General features: G+C 39.1%; 2 protein-coding genes across 3 annotated transcripts; both read left to right on the forward strand.

The window, feature by feature from the left end:
- Positions 1 to 507: 507 nt before the first annotated feature.
- On the forward strand, positions 508 to 6244 carry LOC311071791 (uncharacterized protein; the record flags this gene model as incomplete). Its single annotated transcript, XM_084096327.1, has 4 exons — positions 508 to 672; positions 1113 to 1272; positions 4156 to 4296; positions 5962 to 6244. 4 exons carry the CDS (start codon positions 508 to 510, stop codon positions 6018 to 6020), a joined length of 525 nt encoding a protein of 174 aa, XP_083952453.1. The 3' UTR covers positions 6021 to 6244.
- Positions 6245 to 8444: 2200 nt separating this feature from the next.
- On the forward strand, positions 8445 to 12798 carry bdkrb2 (bradykinin receptor B2). Of its 2 annotated transcripts, XM_084096445.1 has the most exons (3): positions 8505 to 8536; positions 10381 to 10412; positions 11239 to 12798. In XM_084096445.1, the coding sequence occupies exon 3, from the start codon at positions 11243 to 11245 to the stop codon at positions 12314 to 12316; it is 1074 nt and encodes a 357-aa protein (XP_083952571.1). In that variant the 5' UTR covers positions 8505 to 8536; positions 10381 to 10412; positions 11239 to 11242; the 3' UTR covers positions 12317 to 12798. The 2 variants fall into 2 exon arrangements, with proteins under 2 accessions (XP_083952570.1, XP_083952571.1); XM_084096444.1 differs by lacking the exon at positions 10381 to 10412 and having other exon boundaries at positions 8445 to 8536.
- Positions 12799 to 22049: the final 9251 nt, after the last annotated feature.

Here is a 22049-nt window from a genome sequence, read left to right on the forward strand (position 1 = left end):
ACCAGACTAGACTGAGACTGATCTGTGAAATTGATTAAAATAAATTTTGATTTTATTTTCTGTGCCCCCTGACAAGACCAAACATTCGCTTTGAGAGTGACGACGAAGATTTGGTCAAACAAACAGGATCGTTGCCTCCAGCCCCAAAGATAACAGGACCAAACTTTGCAATTGAGTCTGCAATAAAGAGAAGGGGTCAAAAGCTTGAAACCCTAAAGCAGATGACAAGTCCTGAGCCCAGACACTCTGTGACAAGTCCTGAGCCCCGGCGTGCTGAAAAAAGCCCCGAACCCAGTCGGTCTATGGGAAGTTCTGAAGCACAACAGTCAGGAACACTTAAAGTGGTCTTGCTCGTAAGTGATTTATTAGCCTAAATAAATCCTAATGTCTCTTTCTAGATTTGTTTTCACAGGCAAATACAATTTATTATCTGTCAAAATTATGTAAATCACATGTTTGTCTTTATTTTTAGCTCTTCTGCATAGAATTCTTACAAATCAGGAAATGATGATGGATCAACTCAAAGTCATTCTGATGAACATGCAGAAAATGGGCGAACCTGCTCATGGGCAGGATCCCATCGACAGAGACTTACTGCCTCTGAAAGATCTTACCTCCCTGCTGGCTCTGGAAAAACGTCTGAGGGAAGAGGCTGACCTCAAAAAAAAAATGGTAACTAATACTTTGCCTTACCAGCATATTGCATAAACTACTCCGACATACATTCAATTTGACTAAACTTTAATCAGACAATATATTAATATTCCACTTTATTGGACCATGGAAAACTAAAATTGATATTTTAAACTAGGGATCATTGCGGTATTAGACTTGCAGCATTTTTGTTTTGTTTTACTGTAGTGTAAAATCTTGTGTTTAAACCTCAAGGACACTACAACTTCATGTTGTCAGTTGAATATGGAACTGCATCAGTGATAGATTGACAGTCCTACAGTAGATAACAGGTTAAGAAAGCAAGTATTCAACAAAGAGACTGTTCTAAATGTCAACTAAGCGTGAAGTGATATAATGTTTTTTTTATTATTATTCTGAATTGAGTAGTGTTTATATATAAAACATTTATCCATGTTTTTTTAAATTATCTTTTTTAGATGACTGCATTGAGCTTCATTGGAGGAGTTGATTTTAAGGATAGCGTTTGGAGGGTTATGGGGCACTGTATTACCAACTCCCTTGGCAAACAACTTAACTGGCGTGGCATCAATGGCAAAACAGCTTTCCAAAAACTGCAGCTGAAAGATGTCATTACTGGTAAGTGTTACAGTACATTGCATCTTCAGTCTAATAAGTCCATTCTCTATTTCTTGCATGCTTGATGCATATTTCCTCAAATTATGTAATTATTAAAAAAGGTTGATTAAAAAAAGTAAACACTTAAATGCATATTTGCACGGGTATGACAGCCAGCAGTTTATCACTAAAAGCTTTATTGTGGAAAAAATCCCAAACATAGCTGTCCATCTCCACACATGGAGCTCTCATACAATAAGAAACTGATGCAACAGGCAATCCATATTACCTGATGCATCCCTAAAAAGAAGTATACTTTACAGTTGGTTCTGGGTGATAAAACGATAATGAAAATTATCGCAATATAATTTTTCTCAATAAAACAATATCAAGAGTTTGATAAATGTTCGATAATGTTTATGCGCCAGAAGCAGAACAAAACTCATTTGAACCTCGCGCCACACTGAACATTTATCCGCTCGGCTCAAAGTCCAAACGGCAGCGCAGCGTTTATCAGATCAGATGTGTTTACTTGCTGAATGGTCTTGATCACACGACCACTAAACAGCGCTGTGAGATCCAGTGAGAAGCGCTTGAATTCAGCGAAGAACACCAATGTCTCAGTGATTTTAACCAGTTTAAAGGCAGATGAAACAGCGCTGACAAACAGGAGAAACAGTGTGCAACGAGGCAGTTAGAAGGCTTTTCCGTCTACAAAGTCCCATCATTTACCACGGATTTACTGTAACGTTAGCCTAGTAATATTAACTGCACAATGAAATGTGGGATATACATATTGAATTGTATTATATTATTAATGTAGACAATGCATTAAAGGATTAATGGAATATAATTACCGTATTTAAAAATGTATTTAGGCTACTGTTTTTCATACAAATACCATAGAAACCATAAAGTTACATTTTGCCATGATAGTTAGGTGCTATAGGGCTATGCCTGGTTTCATCTGTAGTTATCATGATCTAAATGCATGACACTGGATGACCAATGGTTAATTTTAATAAAACTCAAACAGTCAGAATATTACATTTTATCAAATAAAAATGAGGTTGTTCTATTAAACATGCTGTCGATTGCGCCATTACTGCGAATATCACAACAAAAGGCAAAAAGAAAATCACTCACAGCTCTTGAATAAATAACTTCAGCTTTAATAAGCATTAATCTATCTATGATAAACTATGCAGTGTTATTTTATATTTTGTTTGTGTTTTTAGTATGCTAAACATCGAGAAAATGCTACGCTTGAGCAAACAGTTTGTAACTACAAATGATGGCAAAGTGCCCGTGCAAAATCAGTTTTTGAGTGTGTTTTTAGTAATTGTTGGTTTGGTGTGTTTGAGAGCTCATTGTTACAATTACACAGCAAAAGTTCAGTGACATTTTTATTTGTGCATGGTAGACATGCACAAATAAAATATGCATTCTGATATTAGAGGGATGTGGTTTAAAAATAAACATTCTGACATAAAGACTCTGTCAGCTAAACATTAAGTCAGCTACACAGTGAACCCGTGCAAAATCAGTTTTTGTGTGTGTTTTTAGTAATTGTTGGTTTGGTGTGTTTGAGTGCTCATTGTTACAATAACACAGCAAAAGTTCTGTGACATTTTTATTTGTGCATGGTAGAAAGCAAATACTGATACTGACATAATGACATACAATAAATGTGGAAAATTGAACACGATTCAGGGAGCCGGCTACACAGTGTACTTTGAGAAAAGCTGTGAATAAAATATAATATTCAGAAGTAAACAGTATAGCTGACTTAAAGGTCCCATATGGTGAAAATGGGTTTTTATGGGATTATGTTAAGCTGACAGAGTCTTTATGTCAGAATGTTTATTTTTACACCACATCACTCTAATTAAACCACATCCCTCTAATGTCAGAATGTTTATTTTTACACCACAACCTTCTAAAAATGATATTTTTAACGATATATTTTGCATTTCTCATCCAAACAACGTCAAACTCGTCACTGCACTTACTCATGCCCGTAGCGAGACACCTGTCAAGTTTGAAATCCATCGGACTAACGGTTCGAGATATGCGGTTAACAGACAGACATACAGACAGACAGACATACAGACAGACAGACGTTTCTGTAATTTATAGATAGACATCAAAAAGAACCAATAAAAATACAGTTAAAGTACCGGATCGATAAGCAATATCGGTAAGAGTGGTAATACCATTAAAACCTTAACAATACCCATCCCTACCACAACGTGCGTGCACTTTACTTCTCTCATCTACACAGACGCAGCAGTTGCAATTTAATGTAGGGGTTGTTTGATATATTTTATGCTTTCATTCTGACCCCCAAGACTCAATTAATCCTTGGAGAGTCTTTTGGCCGATCAAACTTTCCTCCTCACCGTGTCTATATTGTCTTAATTTAAGACAATATAGACACGTCCTCTTCCTGGCAGATTTTTTGTAACATCTTTAATTGATTGGAACTTCTGAATTATTTTCAAATAATTTAGCTATTTTCTTACAGCCAGTTTCTATTTTGTGATGCTCAACAATCTTTTGCTGCACATCAGAACTATATTCTTTGGTTTTACTCATTGTCTGATTAATGATTAAGAGAATTTGGCCTTTGTGTTTCCTCATATTTAAACTCCTCTGAAACAAGAAATCATAGCTATACAATTCCATGTTCCTAGTCACCCTGGTTTGCTAAAAAAAAAGGTTAAATGTGTGCCTTTTGGGCATCTGGAAACAAAGAGTGTCCTTGTCCGTGGCCAAAATGTTCTTTACAGTGGCACTGGCAAAGTATGCACTTGGCTAATGCTTGTCTTCCCGCTAATTGTGTCCTAAGATTTTAAAAGTTGTCTAATCCATCCTTGTATTTACAATGTTATATATTTTTAGGAACTGTCAGAAACAATAGACTGACAGCTGAGGCCACCGATCAAGAAATTGAAACATTTATTAAAAAATGGCTTCATCTGTCAAGTGACCGAGACGGAGGGAGAAGAGAAAGGGAGAAACGGAGGAGGTCCCAAGACACCTGTAAGTCAGTTACATTGTGTTTTTGCTATATGTGTATAATACCATGGTCTGTCTGAATACTTGATTCTGATTGGCTGCAAGGTATACATTAAAACATTGGTAAAACTTTAACATTAGTTAAAGGGTTAGTTCACCCAAAAATGAAAATTCTGTCAGTAATAACTCACCCTCATGTTGTTACAACCCCGTAAGACTTCCATCCATCTTCGGAACAAAAATTAAGATATTTATGATGAAATCTGAGAGCTGGATCACTTCTCCATAGGCTTCTAAGGGATTGAAACTTGCCCGCCCATAAAACGTATTGAAAACATTGCTAAAATAGTCTAAAGGGGGTCGCACACCGGAGGCGCAGCTCAGCGCCGCGCCGCGCAGCGCCACGTCTTTTAAATTCGAACACATTATTCTCTATGAGAGTACACACACCGGCGGCGTCTGTCCGCGGCGCCCAGAGACTCAGGACCGTGTTCAAAATCCTGCCGCGCCACAGAGCGCCATTTACATAGTTTTATATTAAATTTACATTTATGTGTCTCAAATCGTAGTTAATGTATATACGGACTTCACCCTATACATTTAGTTTTATATTTATTTACAGAAATCAGAAAATTGCTGATGTTATCGGATTTTCAGGTGAGAGTTGTCCTAGACGTGGCGCGGCGCGGCGCTGAGCTGCGTGTCCGGTGTGCGACCCGCTTAAGTGACTACAGTGGCTCAACCATAAGTTTATCAAGCGTCGAGAATACTTTTCGTGCGCAAAAAACAAACAAAAACAACAACTTTATTCCACTATTCATTTTCGGCTTCTTAGTTCAATCAAGTTCACGTAGTGTAACTGCGGGTTCTACGTTACCATGCAGGCTCACTATTGGCCGACACTGGTCATGTGTGTGATGCACTGTGCAGTTAAACTACGTGAACTTGAACTAAGCATAGAACTAAGCAGCCGAAAATGAATAGTGGAATAAAGTCGTTATTTTTGTTTGTTTTTTTGCGCACGAAAAGTATTCTCGTCGCTTGATAAACTTATGGTTGAGCCACTGTAGTCACTTGGACTATTTTAACTATGTTTTTAATATGTTTTCTGGGCCGGCAAGTTTCAATCCCTTAGAAGCCTATGGAGGAGTGATCCAGCTCTCAGATTTCATCATAAATATCTTAATTTGTGTTCCGAAGATGGATGGAAGTCTTACGGGGTTGGAACAACATGAGGGTGAGTTATTACTGACAGAATTTTCATTTTTGGGTGAACTATCCCTTTAACTACTTTAGTTGACATGAGGCATGAACAATTCTTTTACAGCATTTATTAATCTTAGTTAATGTTAATTGTGATGCTCCCTAATGCATTATTCAAATCAAAAGTTGTATTTGTTAACATTAGTTAATGCACTGTGAACTAACATGAACAAACAGTGAATGACTGTAACATTAAAAAAGCTTAATAAATAAATAATGCAGTTCATGTTAGTTAATACTAGTTAATACATTAATTAATGTTAACAATTAAGGCCTTAGAGTTACAAAACTGTTTAATGCACTGGTAGTTCCAGTCCATTTTTTCCCCATTCAGTATTAATGTGCTATTGCTATTAAAACACTATTGTAAAATCAGCATTCTGTTACTGAGTCAACAGTTGTTGTTTTTTTGTGTGTCCAATAAAGGCTTGCAAGATTGCCATGATGACGCAGATGGGCCCAGTCAAGGAGGTCAAATTCTTTAATTTTGGATGGTTCCATTTGCCAATGTTTTCTAGTGTGTTTACTTCTGCGTTGTGTTTTTTTTTTTTTTTGGATGACCAACTGGAAACATGTTTTTGTTTGTTTATAATTACTATTTTTTTTAGATTGTTTTCCAGTTTTGAAAATGGAAACTTGCACTTGGTTGTTCTTTGACAATATTAATAAATAATGCAAATGTTTTCAGAAATGTGTTTAAATCATCTGTTGTAACTTCTCTTAACATAAAAAGGGGGCATTTTTAAATTTCTCTTAGTGTCAGTGATATGGCACAGCATGCACACACAAAAACACACAGTTATGGTTTATTTATGTAATTCTTGGCTAACATATGGCTGAACAAATGGCCTGCTTGTGGACCAGATCTGGCAAACAGGAGTGCATTGCAAAAGTGCCACCATTCCATGCTGCATGAGGAATGTTTGGAAAGACCAGGGTTTGTATAAAAATCAACTGTGGCCAGGTGTGGTTTATTTGGTTTGTTGTTGGGTTACATGTGGCATTGTTATGGCTTAATTGTGGCCCAAATCTGGCAAACAGGAGTGGACTGCCTTAAGTGCCATCATTTTCATCTGGCCCACATACCGTGTGAAATGATGGCACTTGGGCGGTCCGCTCCTGTTTGCCAGATTTGGGCCACAATTAGGCCAAAGCAATGCCGCATGTCAGCCATAAACAAAACAAATGAAGCAGAACTGGCCCACGTCTGGCCCAGACACCAAAATTGCTGTGGCCCAGATCCGGCCCACACTTGACACTTTCATCTGGCCCACATACCGCGTGAAATGATGGCACTTGGGCGGTCCACTCCTGTTTGCCAGATTTGGGCCACAATTAAGCCATAGCAATGCCGCATGTCAGCCGTAAAAAAAAACAAATGAACCAGAACTGGCCCACGTCTGGCCCAGACACCAAAATTGCTGTGGCCCAGATCTGGCCCACACTTGACATTTTCATCTGGCCCACATACCACGTGGAATGATGGCACTTGGGCGGTCCGCTCCTTTTTGCCAGATTTGGGCCACAATTAAGCCATAGCAATGCCGCATGTCAGCCGTAAACAAAACAAATGAAGCAGAACTGGCCCACATCTGGCCCAGACACCAAAATTGCTGTGGCCCAGATCCGGCCCACACTTGACACTTTCATCTGGCCCACATACCGCGTGGAATGATGGCACTTGGGCGGTCCGCTCCTGTTTGCCAGATTTGGGCCACAATTAATCCATAGCAATGCCGCATGTCAGCCATAAAAAAAATCCAAATGAAGCAGAACTGGCCCACATCTGGCCCAGACACCAAAATTGCTGTGGCCCAGATCCAGCCCACACTTGACACTTTCATCTGGCCCACATACCCTTTGAACTGTAAACTGTGGGCCAGTTCTGCTTCATTTGTTTTGTTTATGGCTGACATGTGGCATTGCTATGGCTTAATTGTGGCCCAAATCTGGCAAACAGGAGCGGACCGCCCAAGTGCCATCATTCCACGCGGTATGTGGGCCAGATGAAAATGTCAAGTGTGGGCCGGATCTGGGCCACAGCAATTTTGCTATCTGGGTATCCTCAACAGAGCAATTAAACCACTAACATCGTACAGGAAGTGTTCAGTAAGAGCTAAATGATGCTCTCATGAGAGCCTATGAGACACTTTTGAGAAGTGATTTTAATCTTGAGGTTCATAAACTAACAGCTCGGCCTCAATAATCGTTTTGTGGAGTCCTCTTGCCTCTTTTTTAAATGGAAATGTCTTGGAGTTGATTCAAATAAACACTGAATCTTATTGGATTCAGACCTCCACTCAAAACAAGCACAGAAACTCTTCCCATCAGAGCTGAGCTTTCGTTTTTGAAGACAATAAAGTTCACATAGAAATGCTCTAGAAACTATATTATGATTCTACTAAACCTTTTAAACATTTGTTGTATTTTGGATTGTTAATCACTGACACAGATTTAAAGAACTGATATTAAGATGATCAGCTTTATTGTGCTCATCAGCAAGAAATAAACTAGATATTTACATGGTCTGAATAAAATGTGATGGTGTTTGTTTCATAAAAACTCAACGAAAAAGTATAAAGAAAAAAAAGGCAAACAGCACAAAAACACCCCCATAATGATGTCAGCAGCAGCTGGGATGTTGTTGGATTTGTAAACACACTTTCACAAGGTCACGACCACATTTTTCTAACACGGAGCATTAAATCTGACAAATAAACATTAAAGAAAGAGAGTTGAGGGGTCACAGACACCCAAGGACCCCTCTGACAGTCTTGACCAATAGAGGGAAATCCGCTTTATATATTTATATCCAGACGGCTGTTTCTCAGGATTCCAGTAAAAGAACAGAAGGAAAAAAGCAGGAGGGTGGAGAGCAGGTCTGACATCAGAGTAATGTGAAGCTCCCACTCTTTTAAGAGTCAGGCCGTGCCGAGCGTTCGACACAAAACACAGCGCGCGGAGAAACACACATCTGGATCTGCTTTCTGGAGGAGCTGAGGTACGTAATGCACTGATTCAATTACAAGAACATGTGTCTGCCAAGCAACATGTCATTTTAAACTGAATGTGCATTAGACGTGATGTGTCCATTGCACTGTATATCTTAAACTCCATTGATTTAGAGCAATTTTGAAAGAAATTAATAAAGCATGTTCGCTCAAAGGACTTTCCAGGAACAACATGTTCTGCTTCTACAGAAGTAGAAGAACAGGAGGAAGAAAACAAAACAAAGGCAAAAGAAATAGACGTTTTGGTATTTTTAATTGTGCTGTTTAAAGCTTCGTTACATATTTGACTTAGAAATTAAAACATGTACATTATTGTCAGGTTTATGTGTTGGTTGGTCTGAACGTCTGGAAAGTATCAATGCAAGGATATTTACAGCTCAATTCATGTACTTTTTCAAATGTTTTTTCTTGTGATATATTTGCATAATGTAAATCAAGATTACGGTACTCAAGCGGGTGACTGTTAGTATGGTAAACTACTCACTTGATGAACACTAGCTTGTGTTTGTGAGGGTCTATATTAAATTAAACACACACACACAATTTAAAAAAAAAATGTGTTAGCATATGCACTCTTGACTATTTTTAGTTTTTCAAAATGTTTGAACCTTGAACTTTTTATTCATCAATGAATCCTTAATATGAAGCAGCACAAATGTTTTCAACATTGTTAATAATCCGCTTATTAGAATGATTTCTGAAGGATCATTTCTGAAGACTGGAGTAATGATGCTGAAAATTCAGATTTGATCACAGGAATAAATTACATTTTACAATATATTCACCTAGAAAACAGCTATTTTAAATTGTAAAAATATTTCACAATATTACAGTTTTTACAGTGTTTTTTTATTTATTTATTTTACTTTCAAAAACATAAAAAAAAAAAAAAATCTTACCAACTCCAAACTTTTGAACGGTTGACAGTATAATATTTAGAGTCTTATTCATTAGGTTCAGACAGTCATAAAAATGTAAATACCTAAACAGCTTATCTAATCACAGACTATTCTTTGTTGCTTAGTCATGGTTAACAGCAATTAGTCAGACTAAAAAGATTCAGTCTTCTGATTACTGACCCATGAAGGGAAAATAAATGTTTTAGCCCAAGTTTGTTCATTTTCTTCCCCTGCTGTTTTCCACCTCATCAGCCCGACAGACGCTTTCCCCTTAAAACACTGGAAATATTATGCAACTACACAATGCTTTCATACTGTAAGATGCCACTTTGTGGATTCCAGGATTTACTCATGTCGTTCCAAACCTCTATGACTCTCTTATTTTATTACGTGGATCAAAGCACTGCTTTTTACATACAACAAAAGCAAGACATATGAGTTTGGAACGACAAGAAGGTGAGAAAATGCTGACAGCCTTTTCAATTTTCAATTTCAAACTCTTGCTTTACCAAACTAATAAGATTTTTTGGAAAAACTCTAAACACCAAGGCTGCATTTATTTGATCAAAAACACACACACAAATGTGAAATATTAAGTATGGAATAATTGACACACCCAAATAATAATGCAGACCCGAGGTGGTAATGCAAATGCAATAATTCAACGGCCCGGAGTCAATTATTTAGCTTATACTACAGTTACCACACCTCAAAACATTGTTCAGATGATGTATTTCAAGACATCTGTCAGGTTTTTGTTCTTGTGTGTGGGAAGCCTCCATTTTTTCGTAATTTTAGAGCTAGTTACGGAGACTTGAGCCACTGATAGCAGATTAATGCAGTTATTAATGCTGTTATTAGAGAGAGAGAGAGAGAGAGAGAGAGAGAGATTAAGTGTGTGTGTGAATTACCTGAATCTGTGTGTCTCTCAACAGTGTTCGGCTGCAGCGTCTCTAATAGTGAAACTGTAAGTTGATCTGCTTCAAGAACAGCGCCGTTATTCCCTCGCTAGTGAGAAATATCATGTAGCTTTTAAGTTGCTGAACTATTTTACTGATAACATCACCAGAGCAGCGCTGACGACACGTTCCTGCGCGAGTGTCTCCGTACTGTATGTGTGTGCGTTTGAGTGGGAGAGTGCGGGACAAAGAGATTGCACTTTTCCATAATACATACATAATACATAAGTACATCAGTGACTTTGTGGGAACTGGTTCTGTGCGCTGTAAAGAACATGTGGCGAAGTGATATAGAGCTGTAATGCGGTCGAGACCTGCTGGAACTACTTTAGCCGTGCGTTTCCCTGAAAATAATTGCCCACCTTATAATGTTTGTCAGCCAATCAGATTCAAGCATTCAACAGCCCCGTATTTTAATACAATTAAATATAACTATTTTCTGTTTTAATATATTTTACATTACAAGCATTTCTTATCATCATCAATATTGAAAATAAGAAATGCTTGTAATGTAAAATATACATTTTAAAATATACATCAGATACATTTTTTTCCCAGGATTCTTTGATGAATAGAAAATATATATTTAAAATCTTCTGTAACATTATGAATGTCACTTAAGGTCAATTTAATGCGTCCCTGTCATAAAAAAACATTACTTTCTTAAAATCGTCCTTTAAATCCTCCTTTAAACCTTTTGAATGGTAGTGTATCACAGATTTCACAAAAAATATTGAGCAGCACAATCATTTTTAACATTGATAATAATAAGAAAAAGTCATATTATTCCATTTAAATTTAAAAACTGACGCTAAACATCTCTTCTCTTCACAGAAACATGGAGTACGACATAAAAGCAACAACATTATCAATCCTTTCTACAATTCCTACGACCATCTCGAGGAACAACCTCACCAATGACACCCAGTGTCCGCACTGGGAAGTGTGGGACTGGTTGTACGTCATGCAGCCGGCTTACATGTTCATCATCTGCGTGCTGGGAATTCTGGGAAACGTCTTCGTCCTGCTGGTCTTCGGCCTGCATAAGAAAGCATGTACGGTGGCGGAAATCTACCTGGGGAACCTGGCGGCCGCCGACCTCCTGTTGGTTTTGTGTCTGCCGTTCTGGGCGATCAACATCGCGAATGGTTTTGATTGGCGATTTGGGTCGGTTATGTGCCGTTTGGTCAACTCAGGAATCAGAATGAACATGTTTTGTAGTATTTACTTACTAGTGTTGGTCAGCGCAGATCGTTACGTTGCGCTCGTTCATGCCATGTCTCGCGGTAGAATGAGACGACCGCGATACGCCAAGCTCAACTGCATCGCCGTTTGGTGCTTCGGATTAATCCTCAACATCCCAACGTTTCATTTCCGGGACACTCAATTCATCCCGGAGCTGAACGTCACGGCTTGTATTCTGAACTATCCGAGTCCCAATGTCAGCCTCGTCTGCGACATCCTTCTCATTTTGCTCGGCTTCATCATCCCAGTTTTGGTGATCACCTACTGCACGCTGAAGATCATTCGAGCCCTGAGCGAGCAAGTCGTCGACCGCTTTAACGCGGAAAACACGGAAAGGAAAGCCACCATCCTGGTGCTGGTGGTGCTGTTGGTGTTTCTCTTGTGTTGGGTGCCGTTCCACCTCGTGACCCTCATGGATATCCTGGTGCGCTTCGGCCTCCTCGGCGGATGCGACTTTAACTCCGGTCTCGACATCTCCAATCAGATATTCACCTACTTGGCTTTGAGCAACAGCGTGTTGAACCCGATACTCTACGTGATCGTGGGCAAGAACTTCAGGAAGAAAGTCAAAGAGCTGATAAAGCAACTTACAGAGAGAAAAACAGATTCAGCAAACGGTTCTACAAGATCACAGCTCTCAACCTTAAAGACATTCACAACATTTTAAGACAATTATGTGTACAATGTTCATAGGTAATTATAATATATAATGTTTGTTTAATATGTCAGTTTTTATGTTTGCTGTAAAAAAATAGTTGTAAATATAACATTATTGGAGTATGTACTATTTTATTTTCACTAATTTTTGAGTGAAAATGTTTAAGTAAATCATACACCGTTTTTTTTTTAAAGGTTATGTGATTGCTCATTTTAAAATGTGTGTATTTTATGTTTTGAAATGGTGGTGTGTGTTTTTTTTAAAGGATGTTTTTTTTATATGTTTGAAGTCGTGCTGATGTTAAAAGTCAATAAGCACTGAAATTAATGGAAGGACAATATTAAAATACTGCCAAATTGCAACCAAACTCACAATTACACAAAAAACTCCAGGTTGCATAGATGTTTGCATGTCACTTTGGTTAAAAGCATCTGCAAAATGAACAGTAGTATTTAAAAGCAGTGTAATCATTACAAAATACATAAAACAATACAAAGGGTGTACTGTGGTACTTCTTCAAAAAAAACATGGTAATATCATGGCACTTAATTTTACAGTCCTGTTTCCCATGTACATACTATGTACGTATAGTAATTACAATAGCTGGGTAATAACTAGGAACTAACCCTAAACCTACCCCTAAATCTAACCTTATCCCATGTAGTTACTATAAATTATATTACCCAGTACTTTCTAAGGTAAGTATACTGTAAAATAAAGTGCAACCCACTTTTTGTCTGTGTAATGCATGTTAAATATCAGACAAAAACAGACAGATGAAGAAATCTGCAGACTGTCAGAGAAAGCTGATAAAGCAACTTAAGGCTAGAATCCATTACAAACCTTCAAATCTGAACCGATTTTAAAACACTAGGCATCATAGACTTGCTGACTTTGTAAACGGTTACAGAGAAAAACTGGCCATCAAACACTAAACGACTGAGGATCACACTACCAGACTTTTAAATCGCTCTGAACGCAAAACAAACTCACACAGAAACACACGGCTCGTTGCGAGGAGACACATGACCGATGAAACGAACATGGATGTGCAGGAGATGAGCGCAGTGGCGACTGTGTGCTGAATCACAACAGAAAAAACTAGTCAAGCGCCCACAGTCCTGGGTGAATAGATGCGGTCAGAATATGGACTCCACAGATTACAACGTGAATTAGAGTTGAGTGGTGCAGTCAGTGGTTTTATCTGAGCTGATGAGTCACATAATTTGTTACACGTGTTAATTTACTCTAGTATTGTTTTTTATTGCAACACTGGTAGACGCGTCATACACTTCAATATGTGTTATAACCGGGGTTTTCAAAGTGGGGGCCGCGCCAGAAGGGCCGCAGCAAGTTGGAAGAAAAAAAAGTGAAAGCACATTTTTGATGGACAAAATAAATATGATTTCACAGAAAAAGTGCCTAAAATGCACATAATTTGCATGTCTAGTGTGTTTTAACAAGAACTAGAGTAGGCTATGTCAGAAAAGAAAATGAAGACTCAAAAATAATTATAGGCTATGTACCCATTTAAACTTGTTTTTATTATTCAGTTTGGGTAAAAGTATATATGGTGATTTCTAAATATATATATATATATATATATATATATATATAGAAAATAAATAGGCTAAATCGGCTAAAATCTGTATCGGCAGGTCAAACTCAATGAAAAATCGGAATCGGCCTAGAAAATTGTAATCAGTGCATCTCTATAATCTTTCTGATTGGCTGGTATCAAACACCATCACATGTTCACAATCTGATGTTCACCTAGATGTTTTATTTATTTATTCCTACATTTGCCGTAGTATTGTCGATGGGTTCAATAACATCCTGCAAAAGGGGGGCCTTGGCCAGAACCTAGTGGTTTATGGGGGGTCTTGTCATGGAAAAGTTTGGGAACCCCTGTGTTATAAAATAGGCTTAAAATACCAAAATTTTTTGATATCCTCCGACAGGATGGAATCATAGTCTCAAATCTGAAAACTGGCGGAGACTTTCAGCAACTATTGTTGACTAATCTAGACTGCAAATCAGGGCAAAAAACGTGTAGTGCATTGAGGCCTTTACAGAGAAGAAAACTGATTCGACAAGCGGTTCTACAAGATCACAGCTCTCATCAACCTTAAAGACATTCACAACATATTAAGACCATTATGTATACAATATTCATTCATAGGCAAATGTTTGATAAATATGTCAGTTTTGATGTATGTGGTGTTACTTATTTTAAAACGGTGCACATTTCTTTAATGCTAGGATGCTAAAAATCTGGGTAACACTTTAGCTTAGGGTCCAGTTCTCACCATTAACTAGTTGCTTTGCATGCATATCACTAGGATATTGGCTGTTTATTATAACTTATAAAGCACATATTATATTAAGCCTTATTCAGCATGAACATATTCTACATCCCTTAATCCTAAACTTAACAACTAGCCTATACCTTACTAATAATAATAATTAATAAGCAGTAATTAGGAGTTTATTGAGGCAAAAGTCATAGTTAATACTGAGAATTGGACCCTAAACTAAAGTGTGACCAAAAAACTGAAAAATGTGGCAAAATGTATAAATGTAGATATAGTTATCCTTATGAAATACTACTTGTTCAAAAAACATGGTACAACTCTTGGAACTTTTTGTCTGTGCAACGCCTGTAAAATATCAGACAGACACTCCAGCAATGATGTTTCTGTTCCAGCGTCTGTTTCCAGGGTCAGAAAATGACTGGTTGGTCAAATTAAAGAATGTGCGACAGACTTTTTCCAGTAATGACTCTTCATCCGTTTCTCTTTGTGTGTCTATGAATAACACCATCCTAAATAGTGTTTTCCCAGTGATACCTCAGACATGTTTTCAAGAAGACTGTGGTCGGTAACAGCAGTGCGGACGGGTGTCTGTACTGTAATCTGTCAGCATTCCCTCAAATAAAGCATACACTTTATGTACGTCTTTAAAACAAAACCTCTGCCTTTAAAAATAACATCTCTTGGCTGCATTTCCAGTGCTTGAAAGCATTTGTATGCCCCCTGGAATTGATTTTAAAAGGCATTTTTACCTTTTTTGTGGGCATTTTTCTTTTCTAAAAATATAAAACATGTCAAATACCTTCAGTTAATTTAAATAATTAAATAATTTCTCTTTCTGGACCATTCTAACAGTTTTCCCCCCAACAAAATCCACTTGAGCTTCGCATTAAACAACACTCGCCTCTGGAACTGTAAACAAAATATTATCTTGAAAAAATGAAGCAACCAGCTGCGAAACCGTCTAAGTTTCTAAGTTCACTCAACTTCAGTAGATGTGCTGCCAACTAGCTATAAGTTTTCTAAATTCATTCAAGCATCCGAAAGAGCATCTGAATAGTCATGAAGAGTTTGTTAAATAGTTAAGAAATAAAACAACTGTTGTCCTGAGGCTCCGTAAACTCAGGATCTTTCATCCAGATGCATGTATCACAACATGTGTATTAATGTATAACGCTGTCATTATATCCAATAGGCCTATTCAGAGGATTTATGAAAAATAACCAAAAGCAACACTAACCACCATAATGGTGACTTCATTTTTTTTTTTTTTTATAAAACAAAAATATGAATATCAATTACATATAATACAAAATAATAATAGCCTAATAATATTAATGAATAACAAAAAAATAATCGACAAACCCTAAATACAAAACCTCCTAATGCTTTAACCAAACACACAAAAATAAATTATTTCAGTGCTAGGAATTACGGGTATTACCTTCATTTTGTTGTTCAGTGCATATACTCTGCAAAAGTAGGCTATACAAACTGTCTGCAGAAATTTACTTCAGTCAGACTCAGTATGTTTTACTTTAATCTGCTTGAAACATTTGTTTATTTACATTTTTGTGTATTGCTTTATATTGTATTTAAATGTTCAGTTCTTTTAGTTACACGAAAAAGTTATTAAACCATATAGTACGACAACACTTTTTTTTTGCAACTCATTTCAATATCGTGATAATACCATATACTGTGATAAAAGCTTCAGTAATTATCACAACATTTTGATTTAAATGTCATACTGTCACATGCCTAGTTAGTTACAGGTCATTACAGTGTCTGCAGAAGCGCTAAACCCCATCACACAGATTACAAGGAAAACATAACAGCTATATTTTGGCCATCACACTTTAAATATGTGAGCCATTTTGTCGCTGTCTGTAACATTTGTCAGCCAAGTTACAACTGATCTCTGAAGCCGTACATCAGCTTCCACACACTCTCTCTCACAGCAGAAACTGATCTCACATCGACCTCTACTGGTAGAAGAGTTGCATTACAAGAGCATTTTACAGGGTAGAATAGCTGAAACCTTATACCACTATCTCTCTATAAAACATAAAATCCATCCATCTATCCTTCTATCTGTCCGTCCATCTGTCTATCTGTCTATCTGTCTATCTATCTATCTATCTATCTATCTATCTATCTATCTATCTATCCGTCTGTCTGTCTGTCTGTCTATCTATTTAACACAAAATCCATCCATCTATCCTTCTATCTATCTAGTTATCTATCAGTCAGTTTGTCCGTCCGTCCATCCATCCATCCATCAATCTATCATACCTCCATCTATCTATCCGTCCCTCTATCCATCCATCCATCCATCTATCCGTCTATCTATTTGTCCATCCATCCATCCATCCATCCGTCCATCAATCCATGTATCTACCTGTCTGTCTGTCTATCTGTCTATCCTTCTTTCTGTCTATTCATCCATCTGTAAGACTGGAAAAATAGGAAGAGAGGGCAACTCTCTGAGAGAACAAAGGAAATTAACATTTGTGTAGTGATTTATATCTGTGTTCCTCTGTCCTGTCCCGTGTTCATCAGTTCCCTGTTATGTTGATTAGTCTCCCCAGGTGTTTCTGATTAGCCACGCCCCCTTGTTATCTTGTTTAGCTTGTCTGTCTGTGTATTTAAGCCCTGTGTTTAGTTCAGTCTTGGTCAGTTCTTGTTTATTGTTGCACCATTGCGGTTGTTCTGTTCCCCGAGTCTTAGTCCTGAGTTTGTGCTTGTATATGTTAAATTTTGAGGTTATTTAATAAAAGACTACTGCACGTGGATCCTGCTTTCTCCTCTGCTTCAACCAAGGATGTAACAGAAGAACCGACCCATACAATGGATCCAGCAGTACGCATCCTTCAGCTCCGTCAAGGTAACCAACCACTGGAGGACCACACCCGAGATTTCCTAGACCTTTCACACCTCATCGACTTTCCAGATTACGCACTCATTGACTTTTATTGTTATGGGCTCAATAAACATTACCAGTCAAAACTTGTTAAGGATGGACCTCGAGGCTCGCTTGCTGGATTTATTAACTTTGCCCTTTTTTGGAGCGGTTCATCAGTTACTGTGGGCTTTACAAATGAGGAGCCACGCAAGCTCACAGTATTACCAAACACTGAGCCAATTCACATCATGCCCACGTTAATATTGGCAACTCCAGTGCTCACACCGCTCGCCAGTGCATTCACGCCAGAGCCTCAGCCTCTTCACGTCAGCCCTGCAGTGCCTGAGCCAGAGCTTCACGTCACTTCTGCCGATCCAGAGATGGTTCACGTCATTTCTGCTGATCCAGAGATGGTTCACGTCACTTCTGCTGATCCAGAGATGGTTCACGTCACTTCTGCCGATCCAGAGACGGTTCACAACACTTCTGCCGATCCAGAGACGGTTCACGTCATTTCTGCTGATCCAGAGATGGTTCACGTCATTTCTGCCGATCCAGAGATGGTTCACGTCACTTCTGCCGATCCAGAGACGGTTCACAACACTTCTGCCGATCCAGAGACGGTTCACAACACTTCTGCCGATCCAGAGACGGTTCACGTCATTTCTGCCGATCCAGAGATGGTTCACGTCACTTCTGCCGATCCAGAGACGGTTCACAACACTTCTGCCGATCCAGAGACGGTTCACGTCATTTCTGCTGATCCAGAGACGGTTCACGCCAGTCCTGCCGAGCCTGCACTTCACGCCAGTCCTGCCGAGCCTGCACTTCACGCCAGTCCTGCCGAGCCTGCACTTCACGCCAGTCCTGCCGAGCCTGCACTTCACGCCAGTCCTGCCGAGCCTGCACTTCACGCCAGTCCTGCCGAGCCTGCACTTCACGCCAGTCCTGCCGAGCCTGCACTTCACGCCAGTCCTGCCGAGCCTGCACTTCACGCCAGTCCTGCCGAGCCTGCACTTCACGCCAGTCCTGCCGAGCCTGCACTTCACGCCAGTCCTGCCGAGCCTGCACTTCACGCCAGTCCTGCCGAGCCTGCACTTCACGCCAGTCCCGCCGAGCCTGCGACTGAGAGCGTCATGCCCGCCGAGCTTGCGACTGAGAGCGTCATGCCCGCCGAGCCTGAGACTGAGAGTGTCATGCCCCCCGAGCCAGAGCTTCCTTCGCCGCTGGTTCCGTCCAGCTCAGTTTCCTTCGTCGCTGATCCCGTCCTGCCCAGCTCAGAGCCCTCTTCGCCGCTGGTCCTGCCCAGCTCAGAGCCCTCTTCGCCGCTGGTCCTGCCCAGCTCAGAGCCCTCTTCGCTGCTGGTCCTGCCCAGCTCAGAGCCCTCTTCGCCGCTGGTCCTGCTCAGCTCAAAGCCCTCTTCATCGCTGGTCCTGTCCAGTCCTGACCTGCCCTCGTCGCAGACCTCGTCCAGCCCTGACTTGCCTTCACCGCCTGTCTCATCCAGCCCTGACACGCCTTCGCCACTGGACTCCTCCTACCCGGAGCCTAAGTCCGTTAACCTCCCCAAGAAAATTTTGGGGGGGGGGCAATAAGCCTTCACTGCCATGGCCACCCGAAGGGTCTTTTCCGCCTTGGCCACCCGAAGGGTCTTTTCCGCCGTGGCCACCCGAAGGGTCCTCATCGCCATGGCCACCCGAAGGGTCTTCTCCTTGTTAGCCACGCCCCCTTGTTATCTTGTTTAGCTTGTCTGTCTGTGTATTTAAGCCCTGTGTTTAGTTCAGTCTTGGTCAGTTCTTGTTTATTGTTGCACCATTGCGGTTGTTCTGTTCCCCGAGTCTTAGTCCTGAGTTTGTGCTTGTATATGTTAAATTTTGAGGTTATTTAATAAAAGACTACTGCACGTGGATCCTGCTTCCTCCTCTGCTTCAACCAAGGATGTAACAATTTGAACTCTCTCTTGTGAAGTTAGCATCACCATTCGAGACGTAAGTCTCACCTCAGAATAATCCTAATCTACATCTCTTTCCCCCACTCCTTCTCTCTCATGCTGAGATCACCAAAATTCACCCAAGAATCTATATGGTTTAATGTGAATTATGATACAGTATTATACATGTTTGGTATCATTTGAAATGTCTCAGTGCGACCGGTACTGGTCTCATTCCCAAAAAAGTAAACCAAAAGGTAATAAAGTTTTTAAGAGTTTAGAGAACTCGCACACAGAGGGTTTGTCTTCCAGGCAAATGGCATTCTGCTCTCAAAAGGTGTAAACTCAATGCAAATTCCCATTGTTAGCAAATGTTTCCATGTAAATCAACCTCTGTCCCCAGAAAGTCTGGGATGGTAATTAATGCAAATTCACACTGTGAACTCATGTTTACATTTGAAAAGAGGTTTCTGCCTTGGTCTGAGTATTTAGGCAGATGCTGAAGAGGCTTGTGGTGATTTGTAGCTCAGATTAGCCCGTGATGCTGAGAGTGGCCGAGACTCTCAGCATCATGTATTTTCTGATGTCAGGTTCGCATCTTTTCTCTTTATTCCAGAGCATTTGATGTTTTGTATTTATTATCTTTGAACTGATTATGAAATTGGCATGATACATTTACCTGACATAATACATTTTTACATTTGAATTTATTCTGACTGTCTCTGAAATTGTTTTCCCAAATAGATTAAACGGATTTGTATGTTCCCGCAAGTTTTGCGTCAGATTAGTGACGACTAATATTTGGCACTAATTCAAGTGTACTTGGTTTTGCAAAGACAAGAAGTGAATTTCCATTTAGGACAGCAACTGCTGCTTGACCAGCCTAAATCTGGGGTGGGTCTTATCTCTGTTTTAATGTAATGTTACTTTAGATAAGTGTACATGAGAAACCACGGCATGGCCAATCCAAAGCTATTATAAGAGAAGTAAAGTTGGTTGACTTGTATCTGTAATAGTGGCCATACCTCTACTGAAGTAAACGTTTAAATTACAGTTTTTCTCAGTCGCTTTGGTGCATTTCTCACATCACTATTTACATTTGCACAACAGTTAATGCAGTTCTCAAAACAATTAGTACAAACTGCAAAACCTAGTTGATAACCTGCAAAAGCGTGTCACTTGCTCAAAATGGATAGCTCACTCCTCAAAAGCAAGTATTCATGTCAGTGAAAGTGTCAGTGTCATCAAGATGAAAAGTCCTGACACCATTGTTTATGAACAAGATAGTCAAATGGCTTTGTCATGTTTTCATTATGACAGTTTACTCTGTAAATGTTTTCCAATGCAAAAAAGTCAGATCTTGGTGACACTACCTGAAAATGCTCAAGACAGCACTATATACTATTTGCACAGCCATTTGAAAAATACAGTAAAGTTACACATTACTGTATTTAGTGAGGTAACTGAGTACAAGACACTGAATATGTATGTTTCACATTTTTACTGCATATGCTGTTTGCAATTCTAATTTGTTCACAGCATTGTGCAAAAGAAAAAATACACCCTTATTTACAACAAACATAAACTCCCTTTGGGTAGAGCTGGATATATTGGAACATATTGGAACTGAACATACAACATACATAGTACTGTAATCATTCATGCACATCCAGACGTTCCTCATCAGTGAAAGCTGAGATTCACCTGAGAGAAATTGTTCAATTTAGGAGACATTTTCAGAAAGAAAAAAAAAGATTTTAAAAAATGTGTAAAATTTGTTTGACAGATTTTGACAACTAGTTCAACATTTTTGTATGTGATGACTCAAGCAATGAAATGAGGACTATTAGTTTTATATGGAATGACTATTCAGCATTCACAAGTATAGTTAATTTTGACTGACATGACATAAGCAAAGGATAATGTTATAAAACAGCAGAGAGTTGTATGAAAGCAATTGATGCATGTCCAAAAGCATTTGCAATTTGTTGGAAGGAATGAGAAACTGCTACTATGATGTGCACAAATGACTAAATGTTGTGGAGGTTGAACTAACTGTTGTGCAAATGTAAATAGTGATGTGAGAAATGCACCAAAGCGACTGAGAAAAACTGTAAATTCAAGTGTATGCAATTCCATGGGGGCTATATAAAAGTCTCTTTGATTTGGTAAGCGTGAATGCGACCAATCTTAGGTATATAGCATTTACCTCTGTTTAGTGACCGAAAACTGATGAGCTTGTTTACGTGAGACCCGTGTTAAACAGAAGACGTGAGGACCTCTGAGCGACATAGTTTCCTATTCTGGAACGGGTAAAATATACTTAAAGAGTTAAAAAGAATAATCAAACATTCGCTCACTTTTAATGATGCTCAGATATCATTAAAACCTTTTTCATTTATGGATGAAATAACGAGGTAATACATATGAGAAAATGTATTTCATTTAATCTTGTTGTGTTGCGAAAAAGGAAAGACAGTAACGTGCAGAAACCTTCTCCGTATTATTGGAGAACGCCATTGGACCGATATACAGGCTTACACATCCATATCCTTCTGTCCATCTATTTATCATCTATCTGTCAGTTTGTCCGTC

The sequence above is a fragment of the Abramis brama genome (genome assembly GCF_963993115.1).
Source record: "Abramis brama genome assembly, chromosome: 21".
In the NCBI taxonomy this organism is placed as follows: domain Eukaryota; kingdom Metazoa; phylum Chordata; class Actinopteri; order Cypriniformes; family Leuciscidae; genus Abramis; species Abramis brama.

Bases quoted from the DNA above. Each gene is read 5' to 3' on its own strand.
- bdkrb2 (XM_084096444.1), top strand. From the start codon at position 11,243: ATGGAGTACGACATAAAAGCAACAACATTATCAATCCTTTCTACAATT.